The sequence below is a fragment of the Elephas maximus genome, chromosome 20, assembly GCF_024166365.1.
Source record: "Elephas maximus indicus isolate mEleMax1 chromosome 20, mEleMax1 primary haplotype, whole genome shotgun sequence".
In the NCBI taxonomy this organism is placed as follows: domain Eukaryota; kingdom Metazoa; phylum Chordata; class Mammalia; order Proboscidea; family Elephantidae; genus Elephas; species Elephas maximus.
In genome coordinates this window covers 80,157,075-80,176,693 of record NC_064838.1, presented here as the reverse complement: position 1 = coordinate 80,176,693, position 19,619 = coordinate 80,157,075, and the positions used below count along the sequence as shown (strand labels likewise).

Genomic DNA, 19,619 nt, shown 5'->3' with positions numbered 1-19,619 from the left:
CTCAGTGTTGTCTTTTGATGACTGAGATTATATAACTACCTTTGTGTCTGGTCTCTGGGTGTTCAAAAGTTTGTCTCATAGGAATATGTGACTGATATAATTACATGATTTATCACCTGTTACTTCATACAGGTTGGGTGGTTAAAAATAAATCCAACTTATTCCCCATTATTGTTTTGTTTCTATTTTGACATCCACTATTATACCTGATAAAATAATACTTAAGCAATCTCTAGTCAACCGTCATTCATTATTTCTTGCTCACCACTTCCTATACAAGCATTATGTTTTAATTTCATGATATATACTACAAACTTGCACATACCCACACACTACACACACACACACCCCAACACTTTCCCTTTAAAATAAAATGCACAAAATAAAGAATTGTTTAAAGACAGAAAAAACTAACCAAAATCTTACTACCGGGGATAACCATGTTTTGTTATAGAATCTATCAGATTAAAAATAAATAAATAAATAAACAAAAATGACTTCAGAATGAACCCACTTTGTGTGTAAATAAGTATTATGAATAATATTGCATTCCTTTTTATTTATATACATTGATTTACGTAATCTATCCTGTGGCCATGATCATTTGGTATGCAAACAATTCTTCATTAGAAAAAATATTTGAATGGAATTCAAAACATCGAATTAAAGCATCATATACATACAAGATAAAAAGATTTGAGTGGAATTTAAAGCTGTAACTAAACAGTTTCCCTGGTGTCACGAGTACCCTTGACATACTATGTAAAAGATAAAAAGATTTGAGTGGAATTTAAAGCTGTAACTAAACAGTTTCCCTGGTGTCACGAGTACCCTTGACATACTATGTAAGTAACTGTCTACATATGAACGTCAAAGAACAGTTGTCTGGCAGTGAAGTACGGCTGTAATGAGACAAGTTCAGTGCAGGATACTGGCCCCAAAGTGACCCAGAGTCATTCAGCCTCCCTGGTGCTGGAAATAAGACTAGCAGAGCTTGTCAGTTTATAAGAACGTTACTGTTCTTATCCAGGTAGCACATTTTTAGTAACATAAAGGATCATTACTTACTGAAATAGTCTATGAAAGTTGTGCAATTGACTAATTTTACAAACATAATTAAAAAGAAATAAAAATTTTTTTAATGTGAAAACTTACTGTGTGCAAGAAATTGCTAGAGATGTAAAAGGTAATAATGATATTCTGTTGTTTACAATCTCATAATGAATACACTATGTAATACCAGCTAAGGTATAATACGCATATAAAAATTCTCAAGTAATAAATTGTACAGAAAATGCATTTTCAGAAACGTCCCTGAAGTGAGAACACAGATCAAAAAACACAAAATTATCCGCTTTTTGGAGACTGTCCATGGGCCCCATAAAAAAATGATATCCAATATAGTAGACTCGTTTAGTATGTTTTTGAACTATTTAGAAGTGAAATCATACAGTGTTTGCACTTTTATTTCTAGTTTATTTCGTTCATCAATATGATTCTGAGATTTCTCCGTATTGTAATTGGCAGTAGTTCATTCATTCTCACTTCTGAGTAATATTTTAATGTACAAACATGTTGTTGTTCTTGTTGTTAGGTGCCGTCGAGTTGGTTCTGACTCATAGCGGCCCTATGCACAACAGAACGAAACACTGCCTGGCCCTGCGCCATCCTTACAATCGCTGTTCTCCTTGAGCTCATTGTTGCAGCCACTGTCAATTGACCTTGCTGAGGGTCTTCCTCTTTTCCGCTGACCCTGTACTCTGCCAAGCATTATGTCATTTTCCAGGGACTCATCCCTCCTGACAACATCTCCAAAGTATGTAAGACACAGTCTCGCCATCCTTGCCTCTAAGGAGCATTCTGGCCGCACTTCTTCCAAAACAGGTTTGTTTGTTCTTTTGGCAGTCCATGGTATTATTCAATATTCTTCGTCAGCACCACAATTCAAAGACATCAACTCTTGTTTGGTCTTCCTTATTCATTGTCCAGCTTTCACATGCATATGATGTGATTGAAAATACCATGCCTTGGGTCAGGCGCACCTTAGTCTTCAGGGTGACATCTTTGCTCTTCAGCACTTTGAAGAGTCCCTTTGCAACAGATTTACCCAATGCAATGTGTCTTTTGATTTCTTGATTGCTGCTTCCATGGCTGTTGATTGTGGATCCAAGTAAAATGAAATCCTTGACAACTTCAATCTTTTCTCCGTTTATCATGATGTTGTTCATTGCTCCAGTTGTGAGGATTTTTGTTTTCTTTATGTTGAGGTGTAATCCATACTGAAGGCTATGGTCTTTGATCTTCATTAGTAGGTGCTTCAAGTCCTCTTCACTTTCAGCAAGCAAGGTTGTGTCATCTGCATAACACAGGTTGTTAACGAGTCTTCCTCCAATGCTGACGCCCCGTTCTTCTTCATACAGACCAGCTTCTCATATTCTTTGTTCAGCATACAGATTAAATAGGTATGGTGAAAGAGTACAACCCTGACGCACAGCTTTCCTGACTTTAAACCAATCAGTATCCCCTTGTTCTGTCCGAACAGCTGCCTCTTGATCTGTGTAAAGGTTCCTCATGAGCACAATTAAGTGTTCTGGAATTCCCATTCTTCCCAGTGTTATCCATAGTTTGATATGATCCACACAGTCGAATACCTTTGCATAGTCAATGAAACACAGGTAAACATCCTTCTGGTATTCTCTGCCTTCAGCCAGGATCCATCTGACATCAGCAACAGTATCCCCGGTTCCACAACCTCTTCTGAAATTGGCCTGAATTTCTGGCAGTTCCCCGTTGACATACTGCTGCAGCCGTTTTTGAATGGTCTTCAGCAAAATTTTGCTTGCGTGTGATTTTAATGATATTGTTCTATAATTTCCACATTCGGTTGGATCACCTTTCTTGGGAATAGGCATAAATATGGATCTTTTCCAGTCAGTTGGCCAGGAAGCTGTCTTCCATATTTCTTGGCATGGACGAGTGAGCACCTCCAGTGCTGCATCTGTTTGTTGAAACATCTCAATTAATATTCCATCAGTTCCTGGAGCCTTGTTTTTTGCCAATGCCTTCAGAGCAGCTTGAACTTCTTCCTTCAGTACCATTAGTTCCTGATCATATGCCACCTCTTGAAATGGTTGAATACCAACTAATTCTTTTTGGTATAATGACTCTGTGTATTCCTTCTATCTTCTTTTGATGTTTCCTGCATCGTTTAATATTTTCCTCATAGAATCCTTCACTATTGCAACTTGAGGATTGATTTTTTTTCTTCAGTTCTTTCAGCTTGAGAAACACCCAGCGTGTTTTTCCCTTTTGGTTTTCCATTTCCAGCTCTTTGCACATGTCATTATAATACTTTACTTTGTCTTCTCGAGAGTTCCTTTGAAATGTTCTATTTGGTTCTCTTACTTCATCAATTCTTCCTTTTGCTTTAGCTGCTCGATGCTCAAGAGCAAGTTTCAGAGTCTCCTCTGACATCCATCTTGGTCTTTCTTTCCTGTCTTTTCAGTGACCTCTTGCTTTCTTCACAGATGGTGTCCTTGATGTCATTTCACAACTCGTCTGGTCTTTGGTCACTAGTGTTCAATGCATCAAATCTGTTCTTGAGATGGTCTCTAAATTCAGGTGAGATATACTCAAGGTCATATTTTGGCTCTCATGGACTTGCTCTGATTTTCTTCAGTTTCACCTTGAACTAGCATATGAGCAATTGATGGTCTGTTCCATAGTCGGCCCCTGGCCTTGTTCTGACTGATGATATTGAGCTTTCCACAGAGGTAGTCAATTTGATTTCTGTGTGTTCCATCTTGCGAGGTCCATGTGTATAGTCACCGTTTACATTGGTGAAAGAAAGTATTTGCAATGAAGAAGTCATTGGTCTTGCAAAATTCTATCATTCGATCTCCGGCATTGTTTCTATCACCAAGGCCATATTTTCCAATTACTGATCCTTCTTCTTTGTTTCCAACTTCTGCATTCCAATCGCCAGTAATTATCAATGCATCTTGATTGCATATTCGATCAATTTCACACTGCAGCAGCTGATAAAATCTTCTATTTCTTCACCTTTGGCCCTAGTGGTTGGTGCATAAATTTGAATAAAAGTCATATTAATTGGTCTTCCTTGTAGGTGTATGGATATTATGCTATCACTGACAGCATTGTACTTCAGAATAGATCTTGAAATGTTCTTTCTAATGATGAACGCAACACCATTCCTCTTCAAGTTGTCATTCCCAGCATAGTAGACTATATGATTGTCCAATTCAAAATGGCCAATACCAGTCCATTTCATCACACTAATGCCTAGGATATCGATGTTTATGCGTTGTTTTTCATTTTTCATGATTTCCAATTTTCCTAGATTCATACTTCGTACATTCCAGGTTCTGATTATTAATGGATGTTTGCAGCTGTTTCTTCTCATTTTGAGTCGTGCGACATCAGCAAATGAAGGTCCCGAAAGCTTGACTCCATCCATGTCATTAAGGTCGACTCTACTTTGTGGAGGTAGCTCTTCCCCAGCCATCTTTTGAGTGCCTTCCAACCTGGGGGGGCTCATCTTCCAGCACTATGTCAGACAATGTTCTGCTGCTATTCATAAGGTTTTCACTGGCTAATGTTTTTCAGAAGTAGACTACTGGGCCCTTCTTCCTAGTCTGTCTTAGTCTGGAAGCTTAGCTGAAACCTGTCCTCCATGGGTGACTCTGCTGTTATCTGAATGCTGGTGGCATAGTTTCCAGCATCACAGCAACACACAAGCCCCCACAGTACGACAAACTGACAGATGCTTGGGGGAATGTACAAACATACCATATGTTATTTATCTAATCCAGTTCAAGGGTAAGCAAACTATGACCTATAAGGCTTAATTGATCCCCTCATTCATTTGTGTATCATTGCCTATGGCTGATTTTTATCAATACAAGGGCAGATGTAAATGGCTGTAACACAAAGTTTATGGTCTCCAAAACCTAAAAAAAAATTACCTGGCCAACTGACTGGAAAAGAGCCATATTTATGCCCTGTCATGGATTGAATTGTGTGCCCCCAAAATATGTGTCAACTTGGTCAGACCATGATTCCCAATATTGTGTGGTTGTCCTCCATTTCATGATTTTTGGATCATAATCTCTGCCTGTGGCTAAAGAGGATTAGGGAGGAATGTAACATCCTTACTCAGGTCACATCCCTGATCCAATATAAAGGGAGTTTCCCTGAGGCCTATACCACCTTTTATCTTTCAAGAGATGAAAGCAAGCAGAGAATTGGGGACCTCATAACACCAAGGCAGCAGTGCCGGAAGCAGAGTATATCCTTTGAATTCCGGTCCTTGTGCAGAGAAGCTCCTAGTCCAGGTGAAGATTGATGACAACAACCTTCCTCCAAAGCTGTCAGAGAAAGACTTCCTTGGAGCTAACACCCTGAATTTGGACTTCTAGCCTACTAGATGGTGTGAAAATAAATTTATTTTTGTTAAAGTCACCCACTTGTGGTATTTCTGTTATATCAGCACTAGATGAACAAAACATATCTATTCCCAAGAAAGGAAATCCCACCAAATACAGAAACTATTGAACAGTATCTTTAATATCACACACAAGTAAAATTTTGCTAAAGATCATTCAAAAGTGGCTGTAGCAGTATAACAACAAGGAACTGCAAGAAATTCAATCCAGATTCAGAAGATGAAGTGGAATGAGGGAGAACATTGCTGATGTCAGATGGACCCCGGCTAAAAGCAGAGAATACCAAAAAGATGCTTACCTGTGTTTTATGGACTATGCAAATACATTTGACTGTGTGGATCATAATAAATTATGGATAACTTTGTGAAGAATGGGAATTCCAGAACACTTAATTGTGCTCATGAGGAACCTGTACACAGATCAAGAGGCAGTCATTCAAAGAGAACAAAAGGATACTGTGTGATTTGAAGTCAGGAAAGGTGTGCATCAGGGTTGTAACCTTTCATCATACCTATTTAATCTGTATGCTGAGCAAATAATCCGAGAACCTGGACTATATGAAGAAGAACGGGGCATCAGAGTTGGAGGAGTCATTAATAACCTTTGATATGCAGATGACACAACTTTGCTTGCCCAAAGTGAAGAGGACTTGAAGCACTTACTGATGAAGATCAAAAACCACAGCCGGCAGTACAGATTACACCTCAACATAAAGAAAACCAAACTCTTCACAACTGGACCAATAAGCAATATCATGATAAATGGAGAAAAGTGTGAAGTTGTCAGGAATTCATATTACTTGGTTCAACAATCAGCATCCATGGAAACAACAGTCAAGAAATCAAAAGAGGCATTGCATTGGGAAAATACGCTGCAGAAGACCTCTTCAAAGTGTTGAAAAACAATGACGTCACCTGGAAGACTAAGGTGTGCCTGACCCAAGCCATGGTGTTTTCGATCGCCTCATATGCATGTGAAAGCTGAACAAAGAGTGAACAATACTAAAGAAGAATTGACACCTTTGAATTGTGGAGTTGGCAAAAAATATTATATATACCATGGACTGCCAAAAAAAAGAATAAACCTGTCTTGGAAGAAGTACTACCAGAATGCTCCTTAGAAGGAGGGGTGGAGACACTACATCTCACATACATTGGACATGTTGTCAGGAGAAGTCAGTCCCTGGAGAAAGACACGTGCTTGGCAAAGCAGAGGGTCTGTGAAAGAGAGGAAGACCCTCAACAAGATAGATTGACACAGTGGTTACAACAATAGGGTAAGCACAATGATTTTGAGAATAGTGCAGGACCGGGCAGTGTTTTGTTAGGTTGTACATGGGGTGGCTATGAGCCAGAACCAACTCAATGGCACCTAACAACAACAAAGCCCAACATATCCTGATTCTAATGCATCCACTGCCACTCTGTCAATGTCAACTCGCAGTGACCCTGTAGAGTTTCCAAGGCTGTAAAACTACGGAAGCAAACTACCATGTCTTTCTCTGGCAGAACTGTTGGTGGTTTCGAACTGCCAATCTATTGGTTAGGAGTGCTTTAACCACTGTGTCATTGACTTGAAGACAATGTTAATCAGTTTCTGATTGAATGTTTTGATAGAAATTTGAGTTCTTAGTTTTATGCTATTGCAAATAATGTGACTTTTAATATTTTTGTACTTGTTGCAAATGGTGGATATTCACTTATTTCTCTTGGGTATAAAGCTAGGAATATGATTTTTGAGCCATTGGGCATGTGTATGCCCCGCTATATTAGGTACTGTCATACAGTTTTCCAATGTGGGATGCCAATGTCCACTTCTACTATCAATGTATGAGAGCTATGATTTTTCTGCCTTTTCACCAATACTGGATATTGTCCATTATTTTTGTTTTTGCCATTCTGTAGCTGAGGTATTGCACTCTATTGAAATTTACTCTTTTTTTATCTGAGCACAAATAAAGTTGTATAACCTTTTTTCAAAATATAAAATGCATATTAAATTGTCAATGCAGACTAGGAGGCCAGTCAAAGGAGCAATTTTTAAAGGCATTTGGCTTTTTGTAATTAACATTATTAGCTGACTTCATTGTCACAGGCATTTCAGATCAAAGAGACTAGAGGTGCAATGTAGTCCTTTTGTAGGAAGATTAAGTCATTAATCTTTTTTTTTTTTTTTTTTTGATGTGTTCAGTAGTGGGGGTGGGATTACACAACAGTAGAATCTTATATTGGTCCCTGGGAGGTGCTAACAGATTATGCTCAACTACCAGCCTAGAGGTTGGAGGCTTTTAACCCACCCCACAGCACCAAGGAAGAAAGGCCTGCGTATGTGTTTCTATAACAATTACAGTCAAGGAAACCTTGTAGAGAAGTTCTACTCCTCAATACATGGGGTCACCATGAGTTAAAATCAACTTGGCAATATTTTTTTGTTTGTTTGTTTCAGTTTGGGTTTAGAATCCTAGATACAGAGTCAGAATTTGTCAGCTGGAACTGATTGGAGAGATAAGCTATTCTGACCTCGTGTTTAACATAGGGAAAACTGGGTTTTGTGAGGAAGGGCGACTTATGAAATGGTACAATGATTAGAGTGGCACTGCATGCCTGGCTCCTAGCATGTTTTTGCGGAAGATTTACTAGGAAGGTTAAAATTTGCTGCCTCTGTCTTTAAAAGAGCACTCTCCCTTACTAAGTCCTAGACCATTATTACTGCTCTTTTCCTACAAATGTGGTTAAATAGCCGCTATCAACAGTATAATCTGTTTGCTGCGTTTTACATATAACCAAATCACTAGCCACTCTCATGTTTAGGGATTTCATCATTAAGCCTGAAGAAAGGAGTCAAGATATAGGAATTCACCTATAATATTAGCCCACTGGAGCTTTGGTGGTGCAGTGGTTAAGAGCTTAGCTGCTAACCGAGAGATTGTTAGTTCAAATCAACCAGATACTCTTCACAAACCCTATGGGATAGTTCTATTCTGTCCTATAGGGTCGCTATGAGCCGGAATCTACTCAACTACAACAGGTTTGGTTTGGTTTTATTAACCCACTATCCTCAGGCATTGGTAGTATAGTATTTGGATAATAATATTTACCACCAGTCATTAGTGAATGCATGAGAAGGGTGTGATGTAAAGAGCGAAAGAATGGAAGATAGCAGTGAGGATTATAGACGGCTTAGGATAGATTAAAGCCTTTGATATTATGTTTTTTCCATTTCTGTTGAATTCCAAGGAGAAATGGAGAAGGATTAGTTTAAGCTATCTGACAAAGTTCCTGTGTGAAACATAATATCCCTAAAAAAGATTCCCATGAAGGAGTTTTTCAACTTGTCTTTGCATAAATTCAGGGAGATGCCTGAAATTAATCAAATTGTTTAATCCATTTCAGATATCCATTTATTGAGCTTAGAATGAATTATTTATGAGGCTTAAAATTTACTTTTCTTCAGCTCAAAGCCATTTGATGTGATTAAAGAGGCCATTTTGCCACCAAATCACTCTTTGATGGTGTCATATATAACTGTGATATGGAAGGAAGCTGGGTTAATTAGAGTCCACGAATATATAATCTGAATTAGAGAAAATCTACTGAAGCTGGTACCCCCCAAAAAGTTGTTTGGGCATTAATATACGTGAAGCACACTTTTATGCCATTCTGCCGTATGTAAGTATCAATTCCAAAAGAGTGTGGATTAATTGAGAAAATATTGTGGAAGAGGGATTTAAAGCAATCCATTCCCATACACTTTTTTCCACCATCTTACCTTTCACAAACATGTCACAGTGTCCAAAACAGAAATGCCATTTGGAAAAGCAGAGGAGCTCTTGGGATTTACTGGAATTCTGAAATGTTTTCATAAAATGACATTTTGCAGTGGCAGCTATATTGCCTATGACATTCAGTGGCTTTTTAGCTTCTATGTTTGTTAGGAATAATTAACAGTGTCCTTGGGTGTTGCATCAAAAAATAAAAGAAACAAAAAACCCTTTGCCATCAAGTTGATTCAGACTCTAGCAACCCTGTAGGACAGAGTAGAACTGCCCTATAGGGTTTCCAAGGGCCAGCTGGTGGGTTAGAACTGTCTACCTTTTAGTTAGCAGCCCTAGCACTTAACCATTTGTGTAGTCCTTTGAATATAGGATTATATTCATGTTTTCTGAAAAAGCCACTTGCTTTCTTTTGACTATCAAAAAACAAGACCAGAGGCCGAAGAAGTAGGCACACCTCAAGAAAGTACCCAAATGCATATTCTTTAATTCTCAAGTAATTAATATGCATATCTTTATAGATGCATTACCCCTAATAACCACAACCATAATATGAACATTTTTACAAGGTGTAAACAAATATGTTCAAGGTGTATACTATTCTCTCAGTTAATTTTGTTTTGTCTGCCATGTAAACATCCCTCAAAAAATGTTATCAAGTATGTTGATATTATCGTGTATGTGTTTTCCCATTCTATGTCATGGACACAATGCAGGTGCTTGCTATAACAGGGATGGACCACTCATCATCACAGAATGCTCATAATCTCAGCTTATACACAATGATTTAACAAACCAAGTGACAAATAAAGTGATACCCTGAGGAGAGGGTGGTTTATGCCCAAGACTAGGGGAATTTGTCCAGGCCTGAGATAGGCTGGGGGCAGGGAATGAAAGGAAGTCTTCCTAGAGGAAGGGAGGGGAGAGTTAAGAATTACCGCACAAGGATGGGCTTCACCAAGGTTCCTTCTTTTTGTTCTTCTATAGCTAATAATTTGAGGCTTCATTTTCTCTAAAAAATTGTAGGAATACCCACCTCTTGACCACTAATTACCAATCCTTCTGCCTCGAATACTTTCCTCTCCCCCACTTTGTGTATCCATTCATTATTTAGATCAGAAAATACATGAGTTAATTTCAAATAAGTTTTTCTTCTTTTTACAGTAGATTGAGACATTTTACTTTGGATTAAGAGCACCTTAGCTTATCATTTCATGATATTATAAATTGTTCGGATTATTAGTTAATTAAAGTTTATCATTTACACTGAATTATAGAGTTCATTAGTATAGAAACCACTGGATTGACCATAAAATACAAAACCCTTAGAAGTGTAGTAGGTGTTAAATAAATAATCAATAACTCCTGTAATAATTCAGTTAATGCATACAGGAAACATTGAACAAATAAAATTTTGAAACACTAATACAGAGACCAGAAAGTTTTCTAAAATTAGATAGTACTATATTTAAACTGAAGACACTTAAGAAAGTATAGCATATTTAAGAAAGTACTTAATAATTGGTATAGTAGATAATTTGTAAAAATACTGACTGTATTGAGTTTGAGACCACATTATAATGTACTATATGATGGGAAGAAAATTGCAACTCCTTAAGTGTGTGTTTAACTATTAAAAACCACATTTTATTTTTGAGTTTTTCCAGAGCTTCTTTCACATCTTTATTCCTTAGGCTGTATATCAGTGGGTTTAACATGGGAATAACAAGGGTATAAAACAATGAGGTCATCTTGTCTTGATCTAGAGAGTAGGAAGAACTTGGCCGGAAATACGTAAAGAGCATAGTTCCCTGGAAAATTGCAACAGCAGTTAAGTGTGAGGTGCAGGTAGAGAAAGCTTTGAACTTTCCCTCAGCAGAGTGGATCTTTAAGACTGAGAGGATGATGTAACAGTAAGAGACAAGAACTCCTGAAATGGTACTCAGTTCAATGAAGCCAAAAATGGTGAATATCACTAATTCATTGACCTGCGTGTCTGAACAAGATAGCAGCAGAAGAGGAGGGACATCACAGAAGAAATGATTAATTTCACTTGACCCACAGAAACATAAGCGGAAAGTTAATGTCGTATGTATCAAAGCGTCCACCATGCCCACTAGGTAAATCCCAGCCATGAGCACGGAGCACACTCTGCTGGACATGCTGACTGTATAGAGCAAGGGGTTGCTAATGGCCTTGTACCGATCAAAAGCCATCACTGCCAGCAGAAGACACTCAGAATCTGCAAAGATACAGAAAATGAAGAATTGCAGAGCGCAGCCATAGAAGGAAATTGATTTGTCTTTGGCTAAGAGGTCTACCAGCATCTTGGGCCCAATTGCTGTGGAATAGCAGAGGTCACAGAAGGAGAGGTGGCTGAGGAAAAAGTACATTGGTGTTTGGAGCTGGGAGTCCGTTCTAATTAAAATGATCATTCCAAGATTTGCCACAAGAATAATGAGATAAACCACCAGAAACAAGGTGAATGCAGTCACTTTGGTCTCAAGCTTATTAGTAATTCCCATGAGGTGGAATCCAGTCAAGGAGGAGCAATTTTCTCCAGCCATTCTTCTTTGTTCTTATTCTAAATGCTTATAAAAATGATCAAGACAATGACAGATCAGGGTTTAACTCTGCTGGACAGCCACAAAATATTATCACAAGGCAGAACACTTTCTTTTTCTAAATTGTCTTCTTTATCCTAGGAAATTAGCCCAGATGAATGTCACTAACAAAGTGGCATTGTTGTTATTAAAAAAATCCAAAATGTCTTGACTAGTGAGTAGCTTTGATACGTCCCTCTTGGTATTCGACATTTGTGTCTTGTCTGAGGCGGTAGGTCTGAATAAATCTAAGGCTTATTCCAGATTTTAAACGATAAACCCCCGCTATTCAGGGAGGCGCAGCCGGAAGACACAGGCCTAAAGGTCGGACGCGCAAAGAGCACTACCTAGCTGCGCCACAGAAGTGATCACAGTTTTTGTATTCATACAGAAATATAATTGATTTATTCAGAAACTATAAATGCTACAGCATATAAGTTAATAAATGAAAGTTCTTATGGTGCTTTGGTGTATGATGTCTTTAGTGTTATCTGAATAACCAAAGGTGAATACAATCTGTTTTATCCAACTTTCCCATCACCCTTCATCTCCTCTTTGCTGACCACGTGTTGTCCGGTTACATGACTGACCAGATCCCAAGGGATATGCCCACTGACAAACTAAAGAGAAATCATACAAGGTGGGAAATATAGGATTTAACATACACATCTGTATGTCTTTGGATTTTTAAATTGAATTTTCCATAAAAATTGAAAATAGAAAGAAGAATAATAAATGTTTCAAGAAATATTAAGGGTTCATTTCCTTGTGTGACTCTGTGTGTGTGTGTGTGTGTGTGTGTGTGTGTGTGTGTGTCTGTTAGTGTGTGGATCTCTCTGTTAGTACATAAAAATTGAAATGGGAATGATGCTCTGATTTTTATTTCTTTCTGTACTTGTATATTATAGTGTGTGTTCCATATGAACTAGAATTTATACATATTGGTATTTTTAATGTGCTACCTCAACTATGGAAACCCTGGTGGTGTAGTGGTTAAGTGCTATGGCTGCTGACCAAAGGGTCGGCAGTTCGAATCCACCAGGCGCTCCTTGGAAACTCTATGGGGCAGTTCTACTCCTTCCTATAGTGTCCCGATGAGTCGGAATCGACTCAAGGGCACTGTTTTTTTTTTTTTTTTTAACCTCAGGCTATGGTTTTTATGGTTGGAATAGCACTAGAACAAATCTTAAATTCACATATGTAGTGAAATCACTTAAACACTAATAAAAAGTAATGATTTGCTTATGAATTTTAGTTAAAATATAAATTAATAACGTATTTACTCATACAAATGACGTCAGGCAAATTCACACAGCTTTAACAAGATATGGTTTGGCCGTTAGATTGCAGAGCTTATTCAGGCACATACCCAGCATAAGTAGGTATAAAATGATCCATTTACAAGGTCCTCAATATTTGACTCCCTGCTTTTCCAAAAAAAAAAAAAATTTTTTTCCCCTACGGTCTCTTAATTTGTCAATTCAGAATCCTACCTGAGATAAGCATGTCTTTCTCTTCTGATTTTGGGTAGGTGAACACTAGACAGGTCACATTTTATTTTTACTTAGTGACATTTGGGACTTAGGTCTCTAAAGCCTGTGCCCTCATTTTTCTGTGTTGTGTAAACATGGGATTAATTAGATTCCTTGTTCTATATTTTTCCCCTGTGAATGTTGCAACAACTTTAACAAAGACTGAAGTTTTTATACAAACTGATCAATGTCCAATAACAGTTGAGTTTAATGCTATGCTTTATGACCACCTTGAATCTACAATATCCTTCAGTCACATCACACGTCTAATGAAGCTCAAATCCTCTCTACTAAGTGATTTTCATATCTTTTCCATTGTTCATCCTGTTCCCCCCCCATTTCTGAAGAAACTTCTTTACTACCTTATTTAGATATATGACAATCCTATAATGGTTTTATTTCATTAGTCACTGTGTGATTCTCTTCCCCCACCCACATGTCACCCACCCCCAATCCAATGACTTTATGAGTATATAACATCCATTACACATAATCCAATCTGTCTTGAATTTTTTTTTTCTGTTTATATTTATTTCTCTCAAAATTCTTAGTCTCTAGAATAAGAATTTCCAAAAGTAATGGGTCATTCTCCGTTTGCTCTTAAGTATTTTGTGGTTCTTTGGTGGATAAAGAAAGAAGAGTAGAAATAAATAGACTTTAAGGGCTCTTTCTACTCTTATAGTTGATAGGTGCAATGATGAATCTTTTTAAAAGGAAACATGTGTGTTAGGATGATACTTTCAAGAAAACATAAAATTAGTTCTCTTTTTTCTCTCTTTCTTTCTCTATCTATGTTGTTGTTAGGTGCCTCCAGTCAGGTCCAACTCCTAGCGACCCTATGTACAACAGAATGAAACACTGCCCTGTTCTGCGCCATACTCACAATCTGTGTTATGCTTGAGTCCATTATTGCAGCCACTGTGTCAATACATCTTGTTGAGAGTCTTTCTCCTTTTCGCTAACGCTGTTCTTCACGGAGCCTGAGGTCTTTCTCCAGGGACTGATCCTTCCACATAACATGTCCAAAGTGTGTGACTCTTAGTTGCTGCCATCCTTGCTTCTAAGGATTGAATTCTGGTTGTGCTTCTTCCAAGACAGATTTGGTCATTCTTCTGGCAGTCCATGGAATATTCGATATTTTTAACCAACATCATAATTCAAAGGTGTCAGTTCTTTGGTCTTCCTTATTCATTGGCTAGCTTTTGCATGCATATGAGGTGATTCAAAACACCATGGCTTGGGCCAGGCACACCTGAGTCTTCAAGATGACATCTTTGCTCTTCAACACTTTAAAGAGGTCTTTTGCAGCAGATTTGCCCAATGAAAAGTGTCTTTTGACTTCTTGACTGCTGTTTCCATGGGCTTTGATTGTGAATACAAGAAAAATGAAATCCTTGACAACTTCAATCTTTTCTCCGTTCATCATGATGTTGCTCATTGGTCCAGTTGTGAGGATTTTTGTTTTCTTCATGTTAAAGTATAATCCATACTGAATATTGTGGCCTTTGATCTTCACAAGTAAGAGTTTCAAGTCCTTCTTACTTTCAGCAATCAAAGTTGTGCCATTTCCATAAGGCAGGTTGTTAATGAGTCTTTCTCCAATCCTGCTGTTTCATTCTTCTTCATGTAGTCAATCTACTCAGATTATTTGCACAGCATACAGATTGAATAAACCAAATTCAAACCCATTGCCATTCAGTTGATTTGGACTTGTAGTGACCCCATAGGACAGAGTAGAACTAACCCAAAGGGTTTCCAAGGAGGGGGATGGATTCAAACTGCTGACCTTTTGGTTAGCAGCCAAATAACCACTGCACCACGAGGGTTCTACTGATTAAATAGGTATTTTGAAAGGGTACAACCCTGACACCCAGTTTTTCTGATTTTAAACCATGAAGTATCCCTTGTTCTGTTTGTTGAAACATCTCAATTGGTATTCCGTCAATTCCCTGACCCTTGTTTTTTGCCAATGCCTTCAGTGTAGCTTGGACTTCTTCCTTTAGTACCATCGATTCCTGATCATATGCTACCTCCTGAAATGGTTGAACGCTGACCAATTCTTTTCGGTATAATGACTCTGTGTATTCCTTCCATCTTCTTTTGATGCTTGCTGCGTCATTTAATATTTTCCCTGTAGAATCCTTCAATATTGCAACTCAAGACTTGAATTTTTTCTTCAGTTCTTTCAGCTTGAGCAATGCTGAAAGTGATCTTCCCTTTCAGCAGAGAAGAACAGGTCTCTGCACATGTCATTATAATACTTTACTTTGTCTTCTCAAGTCAGCCTTTGAAATCTTCTCTTCAGTTCTTTTATTTCATCATTTCTTCCTTTTGCTTTAGCTACTTGATGTTCAAGAGCAAGTTTCAGGGTATTTTCTGACATCCATCTTGGTCTTTTCTTTCTTTCCTGTCTTTTCAATGATCTCCTGCTTTCTTCATGTATGATGTCCTTCCACAACTCATCTGGTCTACGATCATTTGTGTCCAATGTGTCAAATATATTCTTTAGATGGTCTCTAAATTCAGATAAGGTATACTCAAGGTCGTACTTTAGTTCTCAGGCACTTGTTCCAATTTTTGTCAGTTTCAACTTAGGCTTACATATTAGCATTTGAACATACATATGAACTATGTGTATATATGTTTCCATATATAAAAATCCATTGGTGTAGTGTCGATTCTGACTCATAGCAACCATAAATCACAGAGTAGAACTGCCCCATAGAGTTTCCAAGGAGCTCCTGGAAGATTCAAACTACTGACCTTTTTGTTAGGAGCTGTAGCACCTAACCACTATGCCACCTGGGTTTCATATATATCTATATATAGATATGTATGTATGTATGTATATATATATATATATCAAAATAAAATTTTTTTTTAAATCAACCATAAAATACTTTTTTTGTATTATTCTTCATTAAGCACATGGATAATTGGGAGGTACTAGAAACATGATTTTGTACCTACTCACTCTTCCCCCTATCTCCGTAGCTATCAATGTATTTTGCCACACTCCCTGAATGTTAGTCCACCATTTCAGTCACCTTGGCCTTGACAGGACTTCTTCATCAGGGCCCAGAGCTCAATCATGTCTTCATCTTGTTCTAAATCATAAAAATATCTATCCCCCCTTCCTTCTATAAATGTGTACTTTAAGTACCTTTTCATTCAACGATGAACTTTCAGGGGCAGAAGTATGATTTTAAATATAGTCCATTGTAGTGTTCTTACTAATGACAGGTGTTTTCATATATTAACTTTTCACCATACATTATGTATTTCTTGTATTATCTTATGCATCCGAAGTTATCTCTAACAATCTCATTATATAAATGTGGGAAGTGAGACCAGAGCTAGTAAATAAACATCTGGAGGATCACTGGCATTAAGTTTATCTGACTCCAAAGCATTTGCTCACAACCGATGCCTGACTATGGTGTAATAAAACAGATTGCTCTTTAAAAAATAACTTCCTTTGCTACTCTTAGGGCTTTATAGTGCTTTTATGTTAAAACCAAGGTTGCAAATATACAAAAATAGCAATCCAAATATTTTCAGAGATCTAAGAGAACATAAAGGTCATCAAAGTCCCACCAAATCAGGATTCTAACAATGATTAAGGTTAGAGGAGAGCAAATAGAAAATGTCACCAGATTTGAAACATAATCTATTTTATTTATCTTAGCTGAACACTTCAATGTTATTAACTTTGGTGTGAAATGGGGTACTGTATTGCACAATTCCAGGGAAGGCATAAATAATAAGAAAGATGGTATCACCTCAAGTTGTACAAGACGGCAGCCCTGTGAAAGTTGACTGTATTGGCCACATTCTGAGTCATATTTGATAATTGTGAATTGTTTCAGGACACTGGCAAGCTCACATTTCTACGTTTATTAAGCATCTACTGTCAGTTGATATTTTTAGATAATGCATAATAATTATATTCAACCATGGTACCTTGTATCTTAAAGCAGTTCACTTATTTCTTTACAACAAAAGAAATTATTGTGAAATTTGCATATACAGGGGGAAAAAAAAAAAGAACTGGTAGACATAAGCCAGTGAATCTACTCAACATTCCAGATAATTTCTTGTTTATTCTGAACCCTCACTGGGAGCAGACAGAAATAGCCTTTTTCATTTTTCTTATAAAGTCTGATCACTCCTTAAGCTGCACTCATTAAAATAAAGCATTCCTGATATTGAGCAAAGTGCTGTTAGTTGATACATTTCAATGATTTTTCATATCTGTTTGTAATTTTCTATATTATGATTCCAATACTACAGTACCCAATGTACTCCTATGCTAGACATTATTGAGACAAAGATCCAACAACCTCACTAATTGTTAGTAATTGTCCACCAAGTAATCTCATGAAGTTGATGCCTTTATGTTACTCAAGAGCTTTGCTACAATTACCTACTTTTCTGGTGTACATTTGGAAGAGGCAAAGTCATTCTTGATCTTATTCTTCTAATTTCTTTCCAAACTAATTTTCCCCTCAAGCATTTTCCTGTCTCCTGGGATGCCAAATTCACTCTAGCTACACTCTAATTAGGCAAGACCCATACTTTTCCTACCAAAACATGACTGTCCCTCCAGACTATCTAGTCTAACTTCCTTTCCACCCTTCTCATTAAAACTGAACCATGGTGGCTATATTATCATTAAAAATTGGATAAGCTATTTAACCTCCCAAAGGTATTTACATTTAATTGAAGATGAATTCCTTAGATCGTGGGGAAAAAATTATTTAAGGCAGAATTTAAGACATCAGAAGGAAGCAAGTTAGGAAAAAAATAAAAATGGTACCTAAACAAATTCCCTAATGTCACTGGTGCCACTAACACAATGCAAATGTTTACTTATAAGCACAATTCCTTCAGAAAATAGTTGTCTTGCCTTAGGGCATGGGCTTTTTGAAATAAATTAAGTGTATATACTGATATCAGTGTACATTAAGTTTCATTGCAAGACAGCAAGTTTTAATTATAAAAAGAATAATTATTCACTGAAATATCTGATGAAAATTTCACCTTTAATTTTCCAAAAAATATGTTGAAATTTATTGTACACAAGGCATTGCTAAAAATCAAAATTTTTACTTAAGAAACTGAAATTTCTTACAATCAAATGGTGAATAGGCTGTGCTTAGAAAAGTCTTTTGGTGTGTAAGGAACACACAAAAAATACTCAAGTAATAGACGCACAGTTACAGGAATTTTTACAAAACAAAAATACCTTGAAACTTGCATAATTGCATACAGACCAAGAAACAAAATATGGCCTTTCTACATCTTCCTTCTTAAGTCATAAGCCCATTATCTGCAGGGTTAACTACTTTCCTAAATTTCATTATGATAGATTGTTTTCTGACTCATACATGAGTGTACACTTAGAGTATGTGCTGTTTTTAACATGGTGTTTGTAAGAGCCTTCCTTCTTGTTGCGTGCAGTTGTAGGAAATTCATTTTCGTTGTTGTATGGTGGATATTCCATTGTATAAATATGTCATCATTTATTTATCTATTCTAATGTTGATAGGCAGTTGAATTGTTTTCCTTTTTTCTGTTACCAATAATATCATTGTGAACATTCTTATGCATGTCTTTTGGTGGAGATGTACACATTTCTCTTTGGTGGTAAAGTAGGAATTGGAATATGCTATATACACTCAGATTTAGTAGGCACTGCCAAACTGTTTGCCTAAGTAGGAGACGCTTCACCAACGTATGAAACATCTGGTTGGTCCACACAATCACCAATCCTTAATATGACTGTTATTTCAAGTTTGGCCATTAGGTAGAACAAGTTATTTTATTCCTGACTAAGACGGTTGGACATCCACTTTTATGAAGTGTCCATTAAAATAAAAGTGTGGAGTAAGAGACAGGTTAAATGTGTCTGTCTTAGTGGTACTGGGAATCCTGCATCACATGCTATTTTACTGTCATCATTGTCACTGCCACTTAAGGTAAAACTGGCCTAGAGATGCAACACAGTCCTTTGGATAAATATCATACCACCCAGCTGTTTTATTTATGTATTTAATCTCTCCTAAATAAATTAAAGCAGTCATAGCGTAATGTATATATAGATACAGAACATGCCATTTGGAAAGCACAATAAAGATTATCTAGTTAACACCTCTCTTTTCACAGAGAAGGAACTAAGGCCCAAAGAAAACAGGATTTGCTAAAGGTCACACTTACTGTAAATTTAGACAGAGACTCAGACCCA

The 19,619-nt window shown here is 37.2% G+C and overlaps 1 protein-coding gene across 1 annotated transcript; it reads right to left on the bottom strand.

Annotated features, from left to right (window-relative positions):
* Positions 1 to 10,751: 10,751 nt before the first annotated feature.
* Positions 10,752 to 11,807, bottom strand: LOC126063792 (olfactory receptor 5W2-like). The gene has a single exon (XM_049862175.1). The coding sequence runs from the start codon at positions 11,802 to 11,804 to the stop codon at positions 10,752 to 10,754; it is 1,053 nt and encodes a 350-aa protein (XP_049718132.1). The 5' UTR covers positions 11,805 to 11,807.
* Positions 11,808 to 19,619: the final 7,812 nt, after the last annotated feature.

What these genes read in the sequence shown, in the direction of transcription:
- LOC126063792 (XM_049862175.1), bottom strand. Translation starts at nt 11,804, where the DNA reads ATGGCTGGAGAAAATTGCTCCTCCTTGACTGGATTCCACCTCATGGGA.